The sequence below is a fragment of the Xenopus laevis genome, chromosome 3L (assembly GCF_017654675.1).
Source record: "Xenopus laevis strain J_2021 chromosome 3L, Xenopus_laevis_v10.1, whole genome shotgun sequence".
Lineage (NCBI taxonomy): Eukaryota > Metazoa > Chordata > Amphibia > Anura > Pipidae > Xenopus > Xenopus laevis.
This window is the reverse complement of record NC_054375.1, coordinates 37,920,095-37,940,488: the sequence shown is the minus strand read 5'-3', so window position 1 is coordinate 37,940,488 and position 20,394 is coordinate 37,920,095. Positions and strand designations below refer to the sequence as shown.

At 36.0% G+C, this 20,394-nt stretch overlaps 1 protein-coding gene across 1 annotated transcript in view; it reads right to left on the bottom strand.

Annotated features, from left to right (window-relative positions):
- The window catches only part of LOC108710901 (glutamine--fructose-6-phosphate aminotransferase [isomerizing] 2), a 30,655-nt gene extending 11,268 nt beyond the window's left edge, over positions 1-19,387 (bottom strand). Inside the window, exons 1-11 of the mRNA XM_018252098.2 lie at positions 19,130-19,387; positions 11,897-12,004; positions 9,571-9,651; positions 8,965-9,090; positions 8,114-8,172; positions 6,932-7,066; positions 5,501-5,562; positions 3,227-3,306; positions 1,539-1,656; positions 673-836; positions 19-114 (exon numbers count right to left, since the gene is read on the bottom strand). Coding sequence (XP_018107587.1) covers positions 19-114; positions 673-836; positions 1,539-1,656; positions 3,227-3,306; positions 5,501-5,562; positions 6,932-7,066; positions 8,114-8,172; positions 8,965-9,090; positions 9,571-9,651; positions 11,897-12,004; positions 19,130-19,136 — 1,036 coding nt within the window. The 5' untranslated portion in view covers positions 19,137-19,387. The remainder of the gene's footprint in view (positions 1-18; positions 115-672; positions 837-1,538; positions 1,657-3,226; positions 3,307-5,500; positions 5,563-6,931; positions 7,067-8,113; positions 8,173-8,964; positions 9,091-9,570; positions 9,652-11,896; positions 12,005-19,129) is intronic.
- Positions 19,388-20,394: the final 1,007 nt, after the last annotated feature.

The following is a 20,394-nucleotide window of genomic DNA, read 5'->3' as shown; positions in this document are numbered from 1 at the left end:
GAACATAATATAACAAACCTGTATTGGTCTCATAATTGATTCTTCCTCTCATGGTATTGACAACAGATTCTGGCTGTTCGAATATTTCTTTTTGCATGAAAGCACTGAAGTTACCTATAGAAAAGAAAAACACACAACAGAATGTTAAATAGAATAGAATAGAATGTAAAATAAAACACAAGGCCAGAGGTTGTTGATAAAGCTTAAAAAGCAGGTAGAGTCCAGGACTGTTGCTTTGGGTTTTATGCAGTTTTATGGGGTTTTTTTAAAGCCATTTACTCTTAGGATTTCTAAAGCTAATAAATATTGACCACATATTTGGTGAATGTATATATGCCCATGACCCACTCACAGGCCCAGACTGGCAATCTGTGGGTTCTGGCAAATGCCAGAGGGGCTGCTGCATGGTTCCATAGAAAGTTACCATAGAGTGGGCTGGGGGGCTGTTTGGGCTGGTAGGGGGCTGTTTGGGCCTCTGCGTACTTGGAATGGCAGGGCCTATTTTGACGCCCAGTGTGCCTGGCCTGGGAGTCAAAATGCCTAGCATTCGCTGATGTCGTTTGCATGCAGCTGTTTGCCATTTATTCGTTTTGAATTGTCCAAGGCTCCCCTGGCCGAATAGAGGGAGGCCTAAAAGGAAGGGATCATGGGGACTTCCAAATATTTGTTCACCTTTCATTATTTGCTGCAACTCCATTTGCAGTGTTTGAATAGCACGTGATGATTCATCTCCCGTTAAACGTTTAATGCGGTGGATGGAAAGTTTCCCATCGGCGACATGGGCTACATCGTCATCTTCCAGAAAAACAACTCTGTTAGTGTGTTCAATTATTGCACTGCAAAAATGAAACAATTGTAATTATTCATTACGTCAGTCAAACAAATACAGGTATGGGGTCCCTTAACCCCATGTAATCATTTCCTATATCTCTGTATTAATAAAACAGAACTTTGTTGATGGTAACTAAGCTGGATAAATCCATGTTGGTGGCAAAGCAATCCTTTTTATTTAAAGATTAATGTTTTTTGTAGGCCCTGCATTAACCTTCTGCTAATGTCACATGCAGTGATTTCCTCTTTGTGTGCTCCCATTTGCAAGCATTTTACTGAAATTCACCTTAAGTACACAAGGAAGATTCCATTCTCGCTGAAAATATAGGGTGGTAGGGGGCTGAATCTTCATTTTCTACAATGGAGGAAGAATGCCTTGTTTGATATTAGCCTAACACTGGTAATGCATGATTATTCCCAAATGAGAATTGTGGTGTTTATGCAAATGGCCTGTAGATGTCACTGTACTCATACTTATACTGTGCATACTTCCTGGTAGCTTAAAAGTGAAAGTTATTGTGTGTAATGCCTGCATGACTCTGCTAATAAAGCACTGTTATACTCTACTCATCCTCGACTACCCAAAACATAACAAGAATGACTTTAGGAAATGCATTTTTAAATCCATACATAGCAAAACATTAATGTACTGGGATCATACTACTGTAGAGAAGTCAATGCATTTGTACAGAAACGTTTTAAATTACCTTGCGTCGGATGCAAAGAAAAATTCCACTGACTTTTCATTTCCCATTGGGTAAAGGCAAGTTGAGCTATCAATTCTCTTTACTCTGGGCACATTTGTTCTGTTGTCACTGTTACTGCCTATAGAATGAGAAAAATATTTTGTCATAACGTTTACAGTTGAAAATACATGCAAACAGACCCAGGTATTTATATTATTCACATATACTAGCATAAATATAAGTAGGCGTGTGTGTACATACTGTACACGCACACAGTTTGGTCCTAAATGACCAATGATTTTGAAGTCGAGCCATATGTAATGCTGAAAATGATTAAGCGGAATGTCGAAACTCATAGTACACCATAGTTACAACTAGGGTATGCTTGGGAGTAAAAGCTGGGCACAGTTTACTTTTATACTGTTGTGCTCCTTTATGGAAAGTCTATTTAAAAGACTATGGTCAACGCCAATAAACCAAACCAAGAATTGCAACCAATGCTGCAAGAAAACAGAAACCACAAACACTCTCAAGGGCTACCAAGACTTATGAGCAAACAACGGGGGCTGAATAAAGTAATTCTGCATACATTGGTTAAACTGAGAAGACATGGAGGTAGGTTTGATTACAGCAGCAATAATAGAATGTTCTGACATAATGACACCTACTCCTGTGTTGGATGCATCAGCTTCAAAAGTAAAGTAGCAAGAGTTATATATACTGTACATACAGTACATACATACACATGTGCATATACATGCACAGAACTAATTCTACCCATGAGATTACGCTATTCCTAGGTATTATTGCTGTCCAACGATTAAATCAAGCATTAATGAAATCTGTGATCATAACAGACTAACCACCCTCACTGCAAAAAGTTGCTTTGCTTAAAGTGAAAAGCTTTGTTCTGCAACTCAGAAGGTATGCCCTTATTCTTTTAGGGGAAAAAGTATTCCCTGCTATCTTTCTTGTAAAGAGTAATCCTGTCCCCTCACAAGCACCTTTTCTCTGGAGAAAACAACCCAACCTTGATAGTCTTTCCTTATAGTTTCATTTTTTCCATTCCTATTACCAGTTTAGTTGCCCATCTCTCCACTCATTAATATCCTTCTTAAGGACTGAGCCAAAGTGTCATCATGTCCTGCCGAGAAAGATCTACTGTTCTGGATGCACCTTGAGCAAGGCATAGAGGTGTTGTTAGGCCACCCACTGCACTTGATCCTCAGCATGCTACATGAGGACCTGTGTTAACTTCTGCATCCAGCGAACCCTGAATTTAATTTCCCTCTTGCTACAGTGATGAGCAGAGGCTTTGTGAACTGGTGGTTTATCCAGTTGGAATTCCAGCCCTTCTTTTTTGCTTCAGAGGCAACCTTGGATCCACATTTCCAAGCTCCTGGATTTATGCACTTCATTATCATTTTTGATAGGGAAGGGAGAGTATGGTCCTCTCTTTTCATTTTAGACACTACCTTAAGCCCTCACTACTGTGTAGAATTTAAAATGTAATGTAAATATTATTTAGAAATAAAAATGCAGAGAAGGAATTTCTAACAGTTATTCCATTACCATTAACTGTTTCAATTAGAATTGAATGTGAGTATGCAGCCTAGAGAATATCTACATGTGTAAAGAGAAAGACAATGAGCGATATCAAGTTTTTTAATCTCAAAGCAAAAATTCAGTAAACATAATAAATTACTTACAAGTCCGATAAAGAACAGGAATCTGCTCAGTAGAAAGCCTATACTTGCTGCGCACACCAATTAGTAGAGGACTTCCTCTCCTATAATCAAACATTATATATTTAGAGGTAATAATAATTGTGGTATGCTTAAGAAATGTTTCACTGAATTTATAAATTAGTGGTTCTCAGCTTTCAAAATAATTTTTTCCCACACTAAGGGGCCGATTCACTAACTTCGAGTGAAGGATTCGAAGTAAAAAAACTTCGAATTTCAAAGTGCTTTTTGGGGCTACTTCGACCATCAAATGGGCTACTTCAACCTTCGACTATGACTTCGAATCAAAGGATTTGAACTAAAAATCGTTCGACTATTCGACCATTCGATAGTCGAAGTACTGTCTCTTTAAGAAAAAACCGACCCCCTAGTTCGCCATCTAAAAGCTACCGAACTTAATGTTAGCCTATGGGGAAGGTCCCCATAGGCTTTCCTAAGTTTTTTTGATCGAAGGATATTCCTTCGATCGTTGGATTAAAATCCTTTGAATCGTTCAATTCAAAGGATTTTATCGTTCAATCGCACTATTTACGCTAAAATCCTTCGACGTCGATATTCGAAGTCGAAGGATTTTAATTCCCAGTCGAATATCGAGGGTTAATTAACCCTCGATATTCAACCCTTTGTGAATCGGCCCCTTAATATCATAGCCAACACAGCTGTTTTCTATAGTATATGCTATAGTATCAATGCTTTCTATGGTATAAAATCTCATATAATTATAATGCAATAAAAGAGGAGACTGGCAATTTATATAGATTCAGTGAAGTGGTATAGAGGCTATCTAGGCCAACAATACATCTGCAACAGTCTCAAAACCTCACAGTCTGAAAAACGCTGAAACATTAATAACTTTATATAACTTAACTTTAACCATTTAACAATGTCATTAAAATGTCAACCTAAATGTCAAAATTTGACAATTTGCCCAGATTCTCCAACAATGATCACCTGTCCAGAATGCATCTAAAGCAAAACCAGCCTATTGGCTTTGTTTAATGTTTACATGATTTTCTAGTAGACCTATGGGCAGATTTACTAAGGTTCAAATGATAAATTCGAATTTGAATTTTTGAATAGTTTTTTTGGTCAAAACTCCAAATTTTGAGTTTAGCACCACCAGCTCCAATTCAAATTTGAAATTCAAATTGGAATCCGAATTCAAGGTCATTCGAGTTAATTCGAGGTAAAAAAAATAATAATTTGACCTTTGAATTTAGCCCCTTAAGGTATGAAGATCCAAATTACAGAAAGATCCATTATCTAGAAAACCCCAGGTCCTGAGCATTCTAGATAACAGGTCCCATACATGTAATTTAGCACATTCACATCCCATTCAGTCTCACCTCTAATCAGCCCTTCCTTTCCTTAATGGATCAACTCTCCCCCTGCCCATCTTTGTACTGATCGTATGCTGCACTTTGGGGTTGCTATTATTTGTTCAGCTATTAAAGTCTTATTTTATAATTTTAATGCAAACTAATAAAACTGGCTAGAATCTGTGGTGTACCATAGAACCATTAGTTGATTAAATGTATCACATTGTTCCCGTGGGCACATTAACTTCTTATTAGTGATGGGCGAATTTATTCGCCAGGTGAGAATTTGCAAAATTGCTGTGAAAATTAGCCAGCGTCAACGTTTCTTTGACGCCGACGACAATTCTGGCGCCGGCGTCACTTTAGACACTGGCGACACTTAAACGGACACCCATTGAATGTGCGTGAAAAGTTATCGGCGTCGGAATTGTCGCGGTATCAGTTTTGATGCCTGCAAATTGTCGCCTGCTTCAAAATTCACGTTTCGCTAATTTTTTGCCCATTTCGTGATTTGTGGCGAAGCGAAACGGGACAAATTCACCCATCACTGCTTCTTATATAAGTTATATTTATTTTAATGAGATTTAAAACTGTAGGGTGAAATAGGGAGAGAAAATTGCAATGAGGTGGGATTTTCAACCAGTTATTGCTGCTTAACACTTCCTCATATGCAAAATTTATATCACATGCATTGCTTTACAGAGCCCCATTTGTTGTTGTAGAGGGTCGGTCTTATGGGTCACATGTACAGGACAGTGACTTTGGGGTAAAAGGATGGATTTTGGGATGGTGATACAGTATGTGGCACAAAAATTACAGAGGCCTATTCCCAAAAAAATCACCAAGTTTAGGTAAATGTGTGCAGATGATAACAATCTGTAGAAAATAATACCAATATAGTTGTTTTATTAGAACCAACCTTGTTGCTACTGCTTCACCTGGATGATGGATGCTCTTGAAAACCAGTGCAAATGATCCTTCCTGGGGAATTGGAAATAAGGTAGTTAAACAAAATGCTGCTTTATATGGAAATCCATACATGTTTAATTCATGTTTTTGTATTAAAAACTATTTATGGCACCAAGTTTTTGGGACTTTTTTACAGAGAGTCAAAGTGATATCAACTGAACTTAGTAAGCTATAGCCAGCAACAAACTGTTTTTGTAAGAGGCATACTAACACATAATTATCTCCTTTCCTCTAACTGGAAACTATTATAATAACATCACATTTGTTCTTTGCCTGTAATCTATGTTGCATTAAGAATAGTAGTGTTGCAGAGAAGCAGTGAAAAAAAGTTACTCATTTAGGAATTTGGGCGAGGTTGCACAAAAAACAAAATTTTACAGACAGCGCCAATCTCAAAGTCTAGTCCTTAACCTTGAAAATTCAGAATTAACTCATTGTGCAGGAGACTATTATACTATTAAAATCTAGTTTCCCAGTCTAAAAACTTATCTGAATTAATAGAGTTACCCAGTTAAAATGCTCTACCACCTTAGCATGACATGAACTTCTAGTGGTAAAATGTTCATTCAGTGGAATATTAACACCAATAACTATATATATATGTATATCTTTAAACCAGTTTTTTTATTTTCTACTGACCTATTATTTGCTAATTCACATAAACAGAATACTGGGCATGAAATACAAAAACGCAAACCTACAACTCAGACCTAGTCACCCACTGAGTTTACTAAGTTAATATAGTGCAAGTTGACTGCCTGTCTGGGATATTATCTTAAATATATGCAATCTGGTTGCTAGGGTCCAAATTTTCCTAGCGACCATGCATTGATGTGAATAAGAGACTGGAATATTAATAGGAGAGGCCTGAATAGAAAGATTCGTAATAAAAAGTAGCAATAACAATACATTTGTAGCCTTACAGAGCATTTGTTTTTAGATGGCGTCAGTGACACCTATTTGAAAGCTTGAAAGATTCAGAAGAAGAAGGCAAATATAGGCCTATAAAATACTAAAAGTTAACTTAAAGGTGATCCAACCCTTTAAATAAAAAGGAATCCGGTTCCTCCAAAATACATACCTTTGTTATGCAGCTGGAAAGTCGTATCATATTTGTGGATGGTTTCAACCCAATGTGGAAGATCCTAATCTAGTTTGTATGTATGATTAGGCTAAATTTGTTTCTCAGTATATGTACTCATAAAATAAGCTGAATACAGGTCTTTTAATATTATTTTGAAGACCATCCTATCTAAAGACTCATGCTTTTTTGCATACTTTATTTCCATACAGCTAATAGTCTTTACATTAGTTTACATTATAACAAATGATATCAAGATATATAATGCACCACCCAATAAAATAATGGATATTTACTTACAAGTTGCTGAATAACTCTCTCGACTAATGTTGAAAATCTGATATCGTCGGTTTCCCTATTGTCATAGACATATTTTAGCAGTTTAGGGATCACTTCGGTATCTGTTTCTGATTCAAAGTCGTAACCTTTCGATTCCTAATCAAAGAATTGTAGACATTTATTAGAAGGTAACTGCAAAAGTACAGTAAAATTGTTTGTGCTTGTTTTTTTGTTAAAATTCCTGTTTATTGATTTTTTTGTTTTTGTGTTGTTTTTAAATCTGCTGTAAAACACAAACTGGGCATTGAGGGGGATATTTATCAAAATCGGAATTTTTCAGATTTTTTAAAGTAAAACTAGAATCCACGATTTTACCATATTTATTATTAAAAAAGCACGATTTAATCGGATCGGTGGAAAACTCGATTAATTATGGGACTTGTATAGGGGATGCAATTGAAACTCTCCAGTACTTGCACAAACCCATAATTAACAGATCCCCAAAGTATTCACTTTAGTGTTGCTAGCCCTTAAACTGAGCCAACGAGATCAAACATACAGTAGTTAAGGCAGAATATACTGAAACCATGAATTCGAAAAACGAAATACAGTATACAATATGATACTTGGACAAAAATGTTTGCATGCTGTTAAAGCTTGTGTAAATAAAAAGTGGTAAGTCATGTCATAACAGTATTCCTTTAAAATTCTGTAAATATATAGTTCAAATGGTCATTAAAGGAATAAAAAACTTAAAAAGCATATATTCTAAAACAAAATTTTAAGGGGCAGATTTACTAAGGGTCTAAGTGAATTTTCGAATTTCAAAGTATTTTTTGGGTACTTCAACCATTGAATAGGCCAAATTCGACTTCAATTCTAATTGAAAATACTTTGAATATTCGACCATTTGAAAATCGATGTACTCTTTAAAAAACTTCGACTTCGACACTTCGCCAACCTATAGCCAAAATTTGGCTAAGTTTTAAAAAGTAGAAGTATTTTTTTTTTTGAAAATCGTTCAATCGATCGATTAAATCGTTCGAATCGTTTGGGGGGGCTTGCAGTTTCCTTCTTCTAATACGCTTAGTTATCTGTGTTAGAAACACTGTATACTGCTAGGTACAAATTATTTGTCGATATCATTACAACCTGCATGTTTTCTTAATTAAAATGTTACTTCATGATATTCAAAACACTTACCAAAAATTTCCTCAAATCTTTATAATTTGTAATGATGCCGTTATGGATGACTACAAATTCTGTAATGTAAGATACAATTGTTAATATTGACTAATCTACTGACATATCCATATATAATATAACTAATACAATGCATATTTGCTTTTACATCACTGCAGTTGAAGAAAAGGAGTAGCCTTATGGCTTGATAGAAATGTTGAGGTTGGTAAGAAAAAACACGCATTTGCATTGCAGGAGGAAGTCAAAACAGATTAGAAAAAGCTAAAGTAAACAAAGGTACAGGGTGGTGAGGACAGTGAGGTTGTACCAAAATCTACAGTCTTTTCATATGTATTTATGTGAGTGTATAAATTGGTGTGTATATGTGTACAATATGTATGTGCTAGGGGTCATTTGATGTTTTTCTTTCACACCAAATTTCTATGTAATTATAAATATACATATAAAGTTGGGATTTAATAACATTTCTGATGGTTATTCACTCGTAACTCTTTGCAAAGGACACAAGGAAAGCCCTTGAACAGAGAGACATTGTGGAATCATCTCCCTAAACTGTTTTTACTGGCAGGTACATGACATACTGGGATGGAAGTTTTTTCACCTTCCTCTGGATTAACTAGAATTTAGGGAGGTTTCACTTGGACAAATGTTTGAACTTGATGGTATGTGTTTTTCAAGCTCATCTGCTATGAAACTAAGAATCCTTCACAGGGAAATGCTTGAGAACATAACAAAATGGTACACAGTTCTCGGGCCCAGTTTAAAACTAAATAGGATATTAAGAAATCCAATAAATCAAAAATTCCCTGGGTATACGAGGCTATTAGAATATTATGTTAAAAATGTGTTACCGTTATTCTTATCAGATCGCTGAGGATGGCTGTTGACGGCATTAGGTACTCCATGTGTTGCCCAGCGTGTATGTGCAATTCCAAAATGTGTCTCAAATTCATCCTTTAAATCGGTTTCCTCTTGCTCTGTATAAAATTAATTCAGTGAGCTAATAAATAAAACAGCCATTGTTTGGCTTTATAATCTAATCTCCTATATATATAACATCAAATGCACATAAATGCACATACACCACTCTAAAAACAGAAGGAACATTTTCTTGCTCTTCGTGATTGGCATCTAAACATCTTGATCAAAAAATTGTAGGAGGACATGAAATATTGGCATTACACCATGGGCAGGTTTGAGAACAGTGCAGGTCAAAATAAGTTTTCAAGGAGTGGCAGAACAGACATGATTAATAAAGCTAAATAATGCCACCCCCCATGCCATTTACATTTACTTTGTCCTTTAATAGAGTAATGGTAAGTGGCGGCTAATGATATTAACCTTGACCTAACATTAGACTAATACAACCCAGCTTTCTGTGTGAATATCCATATATTACATTACACATTTTTATAGTTCTGTTTAATGTATTTTCTTTTAAACAATTATTGACATACTGTGGAGCTCTTCATCCAAAGCCTTCACTTTTCCCTTCTTTTTGATCAATCTGATGTGCTTCTCTATATCCACTGCCACACCTGTCAATATACGATAATAACGTAAATAGAGTGTAGATAGAAATGCAGGAGAAATCCAAGTATGGGATTACGTCTCTGGGAACACAATATTCAGAGTATAAAATTAATAGAGGACCTTCTCTAATAGAGTCCGTTTTGATCAAATAATATTATAATATTATTTCCTTTGTCTTTATAATAATAAAAAACTATATTGTACTTGATTCTAACCAAGTGAGCATAAATTCATAGTAGTGGTAAAACAAACTGTTAAGGTCAGATTTATCAAGGGTCGAATTTCGAGGTGAAATGCTGTTTTAGCCTATGGGGGACCTCCTAGAATCTATTTGGAGTCAATTGGGGGACTTTGAAAGATCAAAGTTTTTTTTTGAAAATACTTTGAATCGAATTCGATCGAATACGATCTTACTTCAATTCGAACAATCTAATACAGCCTATTCACCCTGCAAAAAAAAACCTTAGATTTTTTTTAATACATTTTGGTTGGTCTTTTTTTATTCAAATTTCAAAGTTATGGTTCAAAAAAAACATCAAAATTCGACCCTTGATAAATCTGCCCCAAAGTATAGCAAGTGAACACACGCTTTTGTGTTAACTTTGTTGTGTATTTTTTGTTTTAAGACTAAGGCTACTGTGAATCACCATGCAAAAATATTTTTATTGCTTTGAATGTTTTTATTTGATTTTAGTGATTTTACCACGTACTGCATTTTATTTGACTATATTTTGAGTGCAATATACATACCCCCCCTTATGTAATAAAAGGGACTGAATTTGCCCAGGAGCAGTAACCCATAGAAACCAATAAGACGTTTGTTTTGAAATATGATTATTTGCTATAGGTAACTGCTCCTGGGCAATCATAATGCCTGTTATTTCATAGCCCCCATATGGTTTTAATTGTCATGCATTCTGCTTATTATTTTAACCTATATAGTCTGTGGTATTTGTTGTACTAGACACAGGACCGGATTTACATAGCGGGCGCCCCTAGGCTCACTGCCATTCACCGCCCCTGTCTCCTAGCCTTTATTATTTTTAGCATCGGGACTGGAGAAATGGGGATTGTGGCATCCCAAGTGTTTTTGAACTAATATGGGTGTGGTTGGGCAGCATGCCGCCCCCTAAAATCCTGCCGCCCTAGGCCCGGGCCTTGGTGGCCTTTCCACAAATCCGGGCCTGACTAGACAGTGAATAAAACCGAAACTAATGACACTTTCATTTTATTTATTAAACTAACTCTACAGACAGATTTTGGGTAAAAAAAAAATCAATATATACTTCATAGCAAAAAAAGTAGATTTTACATTCGAAGAAAAGAAAGATAATATATTTATCTTTTTAGTTTTAAATTAAATACATTTTCAAATTAAGAACTAAGAATGAGATCACAACAAGGGGCATAATGGGTAGATGGTGGGGGTGAATTAAAGGATTTTTTATGCAGTAAAGTACAATGTCATTTATGACAATTACCATAATCATTAATATACAGTGATAACTGCAAGTGCATACAACAAAAATTCAATTAACAAAAAAATAAATTGTTGTAAGTACAAAGAGAAAAGAAAATACAACAGAGCAATTCTAGAATCAAGAAAAAAGAATAAAAACGTGTTTATAAATTCCCTATTTTGCAAAAGATCTAAAAAAGATTCATAAAAATTGATCCATAGATTTAAATTTCAGGTTTTAAATTGCAATGCTTCATTTTCACACAGGTCTTTCATCTAGTTGTCCACAGTGCCTACCGAAGGTGTTTTTTTTAATTTATAAATCATTTCATTAGAAATCATTGCTTTTAAGCTGAGACCAAAAAGCTGAATGAAGGAAAATGTTTTTGAGTGTGCATACCTAACATATGGTATAGTATATAAGATCAGCATCAGACTGGCCCACTCGCAGTGGGACCGTCTCCTTCTGGAAACCATTTTCTTAAAAACACAGATTGCTTCATTTATATACTTATCTTCCTTATTACTTTCTATGTATGTTTTACTTCTTTTTTTGTTCCTTCATTGTTTATTTCTGTGAATCTTTTATCAGTGGTTGTGTTTAGTTAAAATGTACATGAAAGCTGCAGGAAGGAATTACACATTGAAATTATTTTGCCCAATATTTCTTGGGTCCAATTATTCTTTTGTCTTTTTTATTCAATCTGAAAAAAGGAAAGTGAGCTCTTTTTCAACTAAAAATACTGGTATACCAATGTAACACATTCCATCTTTAACAATTTTTACTGTACCTGCTGAATCATATCCTCTATACTCAAGTCTCTGGAGGCCTTTGATGAGTGTTTCCATGATCTCTTTTCTAGTGCGGGGAACACAATAGTTCAGGTATGCAAATATTCCTACAGAAAAAAAGAGATGTATTTCTTCTGTTAATGCTAAATGTTAAACAAGACAAAATGACAGTACAGCATTTATAATTTTATTAATATATGATAATTAGGAAATAACTTTCTGAATGGATGCCCTTGCTTTTGCTGAAATAATCTGCTGTATCCGCACTCCAAGGCTCAATGTGTCTTTAAGGATAGGGGTGCTCAGTTATAAAATTTATACACCAAATATCTTCAAATTGGCACTCCCTTTGTAAAAAAAAACGTTGTCTGTTTATTGCATAGTATCAGGGTCCAACGTTTCGGCCCCCATTAGGACCTTTTTCAAGGGTGAAACAAAGTACATTGACACAAACTTTAAATAGCAATGTGCGTTTAAACAGACCAATCCCTGCTTAGTGTCCAGCGTAAACAGGACCATTTCCTCATAACTAAGATATAAAATACCCTTTCAATTTGTAGTTTTGTACTTTCTCTTCCATTAATAATATGCTTTTTGAGCACTTGGGACCAAAACCTCACAGCATTCTCTAGATGGGGCCTTACCAGTACTTTGTAAAGTGTGTAGAATCACGGGAGGATTTAGTACAGGATAATATCTTGCTAACCCTTGCTGATGCTATCTGGCATTGCTTGCTACTTATTACCCATAGGTAGCCTAGGCCATCCTCCAAAGAATTCCTCATACTTCCCGTTCAAGGTATCAGTGGCTTGCATGTTTGTTAATTAACAAATGCACATATCTGGATGGGCTTAAACCTCATTCAAACACTCATCTAACAATATAAGGCCACTTTTCTAAGGATTTTAATTTGTGAAGCTGGCCACTCTTTTGGAAAACAAGCTTCCTTGATAAATCTGAGCTTCTATGTATAATCTTTTGCCTAAACATATAAAGCTGTGAGTATTGCAAAATCCCTAATTATTGGTATTCCTACTACTGCGTGTGTTATGTATATGAAAACAAATATATGGTCAAAAATGTCTTCTATTAATTAATAACCTGCTTAGGTTTGCTATCTAAACTATGTATGATGTACATTATCTATATGTTTCTGGGCACACTCAGTAAATAGAGTTGCCTCTCCATGTGACTGATGATTCCTAGTATCCAGTGTAAGTCTATTTCTTTAGAGAATCAAATGTTCCAACTCCAGGATTATAGTTTTTCTGGTTAATGTGCCCTAGTGGCTTGTAAAAAACAAGCAAAATGTGAAAATGAGATGGGCATTGCACCAAGGAGTAATACAAAGCTTAAATAGTTTTGTGGAAATATATTAATATGGATATGGGATGTCTTATCCAGAAAATTCAGAATTACAAGAAGCCTAACTCCAATAGAATCCATTTTAATCAAACAGTAATTGTAATTATTTAAAATAATTTCCATTTTCTCTGTTATAAAAAAAAAAGTTATATATAAGTTCCTTATACTTAACCCCAGCTAAGGATCTTTATTTCATGCAAAATCTTATTGGGTTTATTTAAAATATATGTATTTTATGTTTAAATGATTTTTAGTAGACTTAGGTGATCCAAATTACAGAACCCTTATCCATAAAAAAATTAGGACCCAAGCATTCTGGAGAATAGGTCCCATACTTGTAGTAGAGCATTAAAGCAAGAGTGTGTGGGACCATTGGTATCAGAGAGCTGATGAATGCAGGGAGAAGGCACAGATTTTAACAATGTTTTCTTCTTCCATCTACACATCTGAAAACATTTTAATAAAGACTTTTTAATAGATCTACTCCAGTTAATTTAAGTATTGATGGCTGATAGACCCTGGAGGAAGTTCAAGAAAGATTACAGAAAATAAGCAAAGGTATTCACCCCAAGGTACTAAGAGAGCTTAGCTTTGTGGTTTCCAAACAACTTAATCTTTCCAGATTATTTGATGTCTGGCATGTGGCTGAGATATTGGAGAATTTTAGTAGCGATCTGGAGGTCAACATAGTAAGTAAAATCTGATGATACTAAACTGAGCAAAAAGTTTCATGCAGGCTGTTGCCACTTTACAGAGATTTGACTAAACTGGAGAACTGGGTAGCAAATATATGCAAATAAATAAAGGCTACATGGAATTGTGGGTAAATGAGAAGGGTTTGGGTTTTTTATGGATAACAGAATTGTCAACTATTGGCAGTGTCAACCAGTATCTACTAAAGCGAATGAAGTACTGTTTTGTATTAAAAAGCGCATTGACTGAAGAATGAAAAACATGTTGTTTATTTATATATTCCTGGTAAGGCCTCACCTTGAGTATGTAGTACAGTTTTAGGCTCCAGATTAAACTAGGGAAGAGCTTATCTATAAAGAAACACGAGGAGGCCTATTTATCAACATTTTGTGGTTTTAGAAACCACAAAGGAATTTTTCCATAATTTGGAACAGCATCTACTAAAAAATCAATTAAACATAAATAAACACAAGAGGATTGTTATTTCTCCATTAAGGATTAATTAAAGCTTAGGGGGGGATCAAGTACATGGTACTGTTTTATAATTACATAGAAAAGGAAATCAATTTAAACATTTTGAATTATTTGAATAAAAATGGAGTCTATGGGAGATGGCTGTCCCTTAATTTGGAAATTAGAATGGATCCTAAGTCTGTATAAAATATCATGGTCATAGATTTTAAAAAAAGCATTCAAGTTTGAATTAAGGGGCCGATTCACTAACTTCGAATGAAGGATTCGAAGTTAAAAAACTTTGAATTTCGAAGTTTTTTTTGGGCTACTTCGACCATCGAATGTGCTACTTCGACCTTCGACTACGACTATCGAAGGATTCGAAGTAAAAACCGTTCGACTATTCGACCATTCGATAGTCGAAGTACTGTCTCTTTAAAAAAAACTTCGACCCCCTAGTTCGCCATCTAAAAGCTACCGAAGTCAATGTGGGAAGGTCCCCATAGGCTTGGCTAACTTTTTTTGATCGAAGGATTATCCTTCGATCGTTCGATCGAACTATCTGCGCTAAATCCTTCGACTTCGAAGTCGACGGATTTTAGTTCCTAGTCGAATATCGAGGGTTAATTCCCTGCAGGAAAACAGCATGCAGATACAATACATTATAATAATGAGGCACATTATGCCTTGATTCATTACATTTTCAGTTGTATAAGTTCTATAAACAGTGGTGTAACTACCATACAGCAGACCTTGCAACCGCAGGGGGGCCTGATGACAGGGGATCCCTGACTGTTTTGGGAGTCTGCTGTAAGATTGGCCCTCCCCGGCCTTTTCTGCCATCAAGAACTCCAGTCTAATGGAACTAACTTTTTGGGTTATGGCAAAAAAAAATACAATTAGCGCTGACTCCAAACAAAATTGTATTTTAAACTTGTTAAAGAGTGTGACTGCTAAATGATGAGTTACTATTTATTTATTGCAATCTGTACCTCTAGTCTAACATGACCACGCAGTGCAATATAACAAACAGATATATACTACAGAGGGGAAGGAGGTCAAGATCCAGATGTTTAAAGTCCCTCGTTGCTGTAAGCTGATACTAATAACCATTCCCTTCAAAGATCTTGGTGATGCAGTCTGTCTTTACTTCATCCTATTCTAAATTACCAGTTTTACAGGAATTTCCTGAAATGAGTAACAGTACATTACTTAATCCAGAAGGGTTTTTTTTTTCTTTTTTTTTTTTAATCTAATCCCATTTCAGATATTTGTGATATGTTGCAATTTATATGTGAAGTACATTTACATATGTGCTTTTATAATTTGACATTGTAATGGGAAATGAGTAATATAGTATAAACTAAAATACCATTCATCACTAAAGTTGCACTCATTATATTTCCATATTCTCAGCAAAAAAAGTTTACAGGAAAGTATGAGCCCTGCATTAGTTATTTTAAAAAATTATATATATAGTCTTCAAAATAGGTACTGTCTGCTGTGATACTACTACTCAAAGCCACCTTAGATCAGCTGTAAGTCCTTTTGGTCCCATGTAAGTATATCACATGATTTTTTTCTGAACTGGGCAACATATTAGGGATTAACGCCAGGGGCAGTACAAGAGCAATAAAGAACACAAAAGCACTACCATTATTGCTAATGCAGAGAGCACGTTTGCCCTTGGTCTTTATGAACTCTGCACCTCAACATGGATAGAAAAAGCCTGTGTGAGCCACAGCCCCGCAGGGTCCATTGTTGGGAGGTGTAGACTAGCCCTTTACTTGGCTTCCCATAGGCTGTTGCAGCATTGTTCCCTAACTTACATGCCTGGACAGTTGGGGGTAGGGTTGCCACTTTTTCTGGAAAAAAATACCAGCCTTCCTATATATTTATCTTTTTTACCTATTAATAACATTGGGATCAACCATCATTTTTACCAGCCAGGCTGGTAAAATACCAGCCAGGTGGCAACCCTAGTTGTGGGTAGAAGGGGGTCTCCTTACAACGTGCAGAGATTTTTTCCCAGGATTCTTCTTATTCTTTGTTAGCCTGTAGAACTCACATTGCATAGCAGATAACAGATGCATTTAGCTTTAAAATACAAATCAGTTGGTGATAATCCCATTCGCAGCTCACTACAAGCATGAAATCCTCTTTTATACAAATTAGGACGAATGCTGCTGTTGTGTTTTTATAGAAACGAAGCCATCACATGTAAACTATAGGGGTTATTTATTACAGTCCGAATCCAAAAAATTATAAAATCCAAATTTTTTGTGAATTTATTATACCCCGAGGATAGAAAAAGTCAGAATTTAAAAATACTCCATCTCAGACCTGCCGAGGTTGTATATGTCAGTGGGAGAGGTCCTTATCCTATTTGGAAGTTTCTGTGGTCTGCACTAGAATTAGCCCGTGCTTTTTTTTAAATAATAAATAAGATCCAATTGTGGATTCTAGTTTGGTTTTACTTTTTTTTAATTTAAATACTCTACACCCTTTAACATGTCTTTTAGTTCTTTTAAATTCTCTTGAGGTTCCAGCCATGTTTCGTATTGTTTTCACATCATCATGTAGAAAGGATAAAAATAATAAGGCAGATCATGTTTGACACAAGGAGGGATTTTACATTGAGGAGGTGAGTAGCACATTTGCTGTGATTCTCTGATGTTTATTTCCTAGGGTTTCTACCAAGTCTATAGCATTTGTGGGCACACCCCTATCCTCACAGAGCACTGCAATGTTGCCAGCTGCCAGTAAATCATGCACAGTATCTGAAAATAATAATATGATTATACTTCACAAATGATTAATGAGTCTGGGACTGATTAGCATAGGGATCCCTATTCGTATTAATATTAATGTTAGTAATAAGTAGTAATTATTATTATTATTACCATGTATGTATAATGCACCAATATATTCCACAGTGCGGTGCAATAGAAGGGTATATAAATCAAACATATTAAAGGGGTAGTTCACCATTAAGTTAATTTTAGTATGTTATAGAATGGCTAATTCAAAGCAATTTTCAACCGGTCTTCATTTTTTCTTTTTATAGTTTTTGAATTATTTGCCTTCTTCTTCTGACTCATTACTGCTTACAAATGGGGGCCACTGACCCCATTTAAAAAAATAATTTTCTGTAAGGCTACAAAGTCTTTTTTTTTGCTACTTTTTATTACTCTTTCTATGCAAGCCCTCTACTGTTCATATTTCAGTGACTTATTCAAATCAATACATGGTTGCTAGGACAATTTTGACCCTATCAACCAGATTGCAAACTGGAGAGCTGCTGAATAAAACACTAAATAATTAAAATTGTCTCAAATTATTACCCTATAGTATAGTATATTTAAAGGTGAACAAACCCTTTAATTGCATACAGAAATGGATCGATACAGGAGGGAAAGAAGGTGCTACTCAGTAGAGCTTCCAATCTTAAAGGAGAAAGAGGTATGAGACACAAGGTGTGGGACTGGTAATATTTTATATTTCTGTGGGCTGGAAACACTGGCAAAATGCTTCAGGGTTTGAGTGGTGATCCCAAGGTTAGTGCATGCTGGGTTACACAACTTTTGTGCTTACCCTGTATATATACAGATGCCCCTAATTGTGCAGAGTAACGTAGCGAAGCTCAAGGGCGCCATCTTCCGCATCTTAGTTTTCTTTAGATCCTCTTCCTTCCCTTTGACCATTTACGGAGTTTCCAGAGCATGCGCCAAGCATCTCAGTGTCGGTGTTCCCTCATGGAAGAAAACCAAGATACGGAAGATGGCGCCCTTGAGCTTCGCTGCTCTACTCTGGGCTACTCTGCTCAGATATGTAAGTTTCACAATTAGGGGCACATTTTTCACAAATGCACTATGCGGGGCAGAAACAGGGAGGGGGCTCTATGGAGGGTAGTGGAAGGGGGTTTTCACATTAGCAGATTAATTACCATCAAGTTCCAGATTTATTATTACAAAGAAAAATAAATAGACTGATTTGCTTAAAATTAAGTCTATAGGAAATGGTTTTCCTGTAATTCGGTTGCTTTCTGGATAACCATATCTGTATCACAAACTATTGGTGGTTGTTATTAAGGGCTGCATGAACTAGTTATTTATTCATCAATAATAAAAGTTCAGAGCAGTTTCCCCTATGTATGTTTTTACATCTTACACTACTATAAACTGGTGCCCTGTCAAGCAAACTCCTAAAAAAAAACAACAAATCTCAGCGGACAGGCAAATAAATAATCATATGTTTTTATGAATAAATGTGCCAGCTAAAGCAGAAAAACCTTTTGCACACATTCCTGCTTCCCTGCCAGAGAAGTGGGGGCTGATATATTCTATGAGAAGTATTCTTCCCCCTTTCAACAGTCAGTAATGTCACGTTCCTTATTTAAAAAATGGGATCACTGCGGTGAACTCTGTCCGTGCAATGTTTTATTCTCTAATAACATTATAAAAACTGGCAAATGCTTCTCTGTCCCCTTTATAAACGCAGCATGATATCAGGCAGCGGAGGTTCATTCTGACAGATGATTGTGAGTGGCCAAAAAACTCAAAGAAAGTTGGAAATGTTACCCTAGGAGATTGCTCAGTAATTCAGTATCATAAAACATAACCATCTCCCCACATAACACATCTAACTGAACTTTTCACTGTCTTTCGCTAAGCAGCAGAAGAAGAAATATATTTAAAAAAAAACAAAAGAATTCTACTTACCGCACATGGTTGTTTTGGTTTAGAACACCGAGTATGAGCCAAATAATGGAAAAATGAGAAACTAGCTAAAAAAAAGGTTCTCAGAAAGAGAGCAGCGATACTGAAGCTTTTCTTCAGGAAATGCTCCACATCATCTACGTCTGGAACTCTGGGGTTTTTACAGCTGCTAGAAATGAAGCATTTCAACACTCGCTTCCAACTGGTTCATGGTTTCCAGGGGAACCACTTAGCCCTTCCATTTAGGGGGGGGGGAGCCAATAAGCAGTTATGTCAGCAATGCGATGTGCCAGATGCAAAATGCCAAGTCACATTTTTCTGCCGTTGACCGTATCTGTCAGACAATGGCCCCTCCTAAAGGGCAACGCTGGGATCATTAAATGCATAGGGGCAGGTCTAGGGATTTGTGTTTACATATAACGATAAAGTAATAGGCATATGTTTTATAAAGGAAAACTATACCCCCAAAATTAATACTTAAACAACAGATAGTTTATATCAAATTAAGTAACATATTAAAGAATCTTACCAAACTGGAATATATATTTAAGTAAATATTGTCCTTACATCTCTTGCCTTGAGCCACCATTTTGTGATGCTGCCTCAGGGATCACCTGACCAGAAATACTGCAGCTCTTACTGTAACAGGAAGAAGTGTGGAAGCAAAAGACAGAACTCTGTCTGTTAATTGGCTCATGTGACCTAACATGTATGGTTTGTTTGGCTTGTTTGTGTGCACCGTGAGTCCTAGGATCCCAGGGGGCGGCCCTTGTTTTTTAAAATGGCAATTTTCTATTTAGGATTACCCAATGCCACATACTACTAAAAACATTAAGCAGGGTTTTACATATGAGCTGTTTTATGCAATTTATTTTTATAGAGACCTACACTGTTGGGGAGGGTATAGTTTACTTTTGAATGGTGGCTTGGACATTGACAGTCCTGCCGCAGATAATAAAATGAGTTTTTTATGAACACAAAGCAGTGTGCAAATCTTAGGCCCAAATTACCATGATTTTTATCCAATAATGCAATGTTTTACCCTTAATTCCAATGTTATTGCAGCCTGCGACATGTGCCTGTTTGGTCAAAATGAACATAGTTGCGCTTCTGTTGTGATGCAACTAGGTTGCTAGTTTCGTCTAGCATTTTCAGAGGGGGGCTGCGTCACCTCCCAACCCACTATGTGTACCCTGGAAGTACTGCCAGGTCCAGGGTGGTGGGAATCTCAGCGTTTCCCAGCGTCAGTGGGCACAGCTCGACACCAT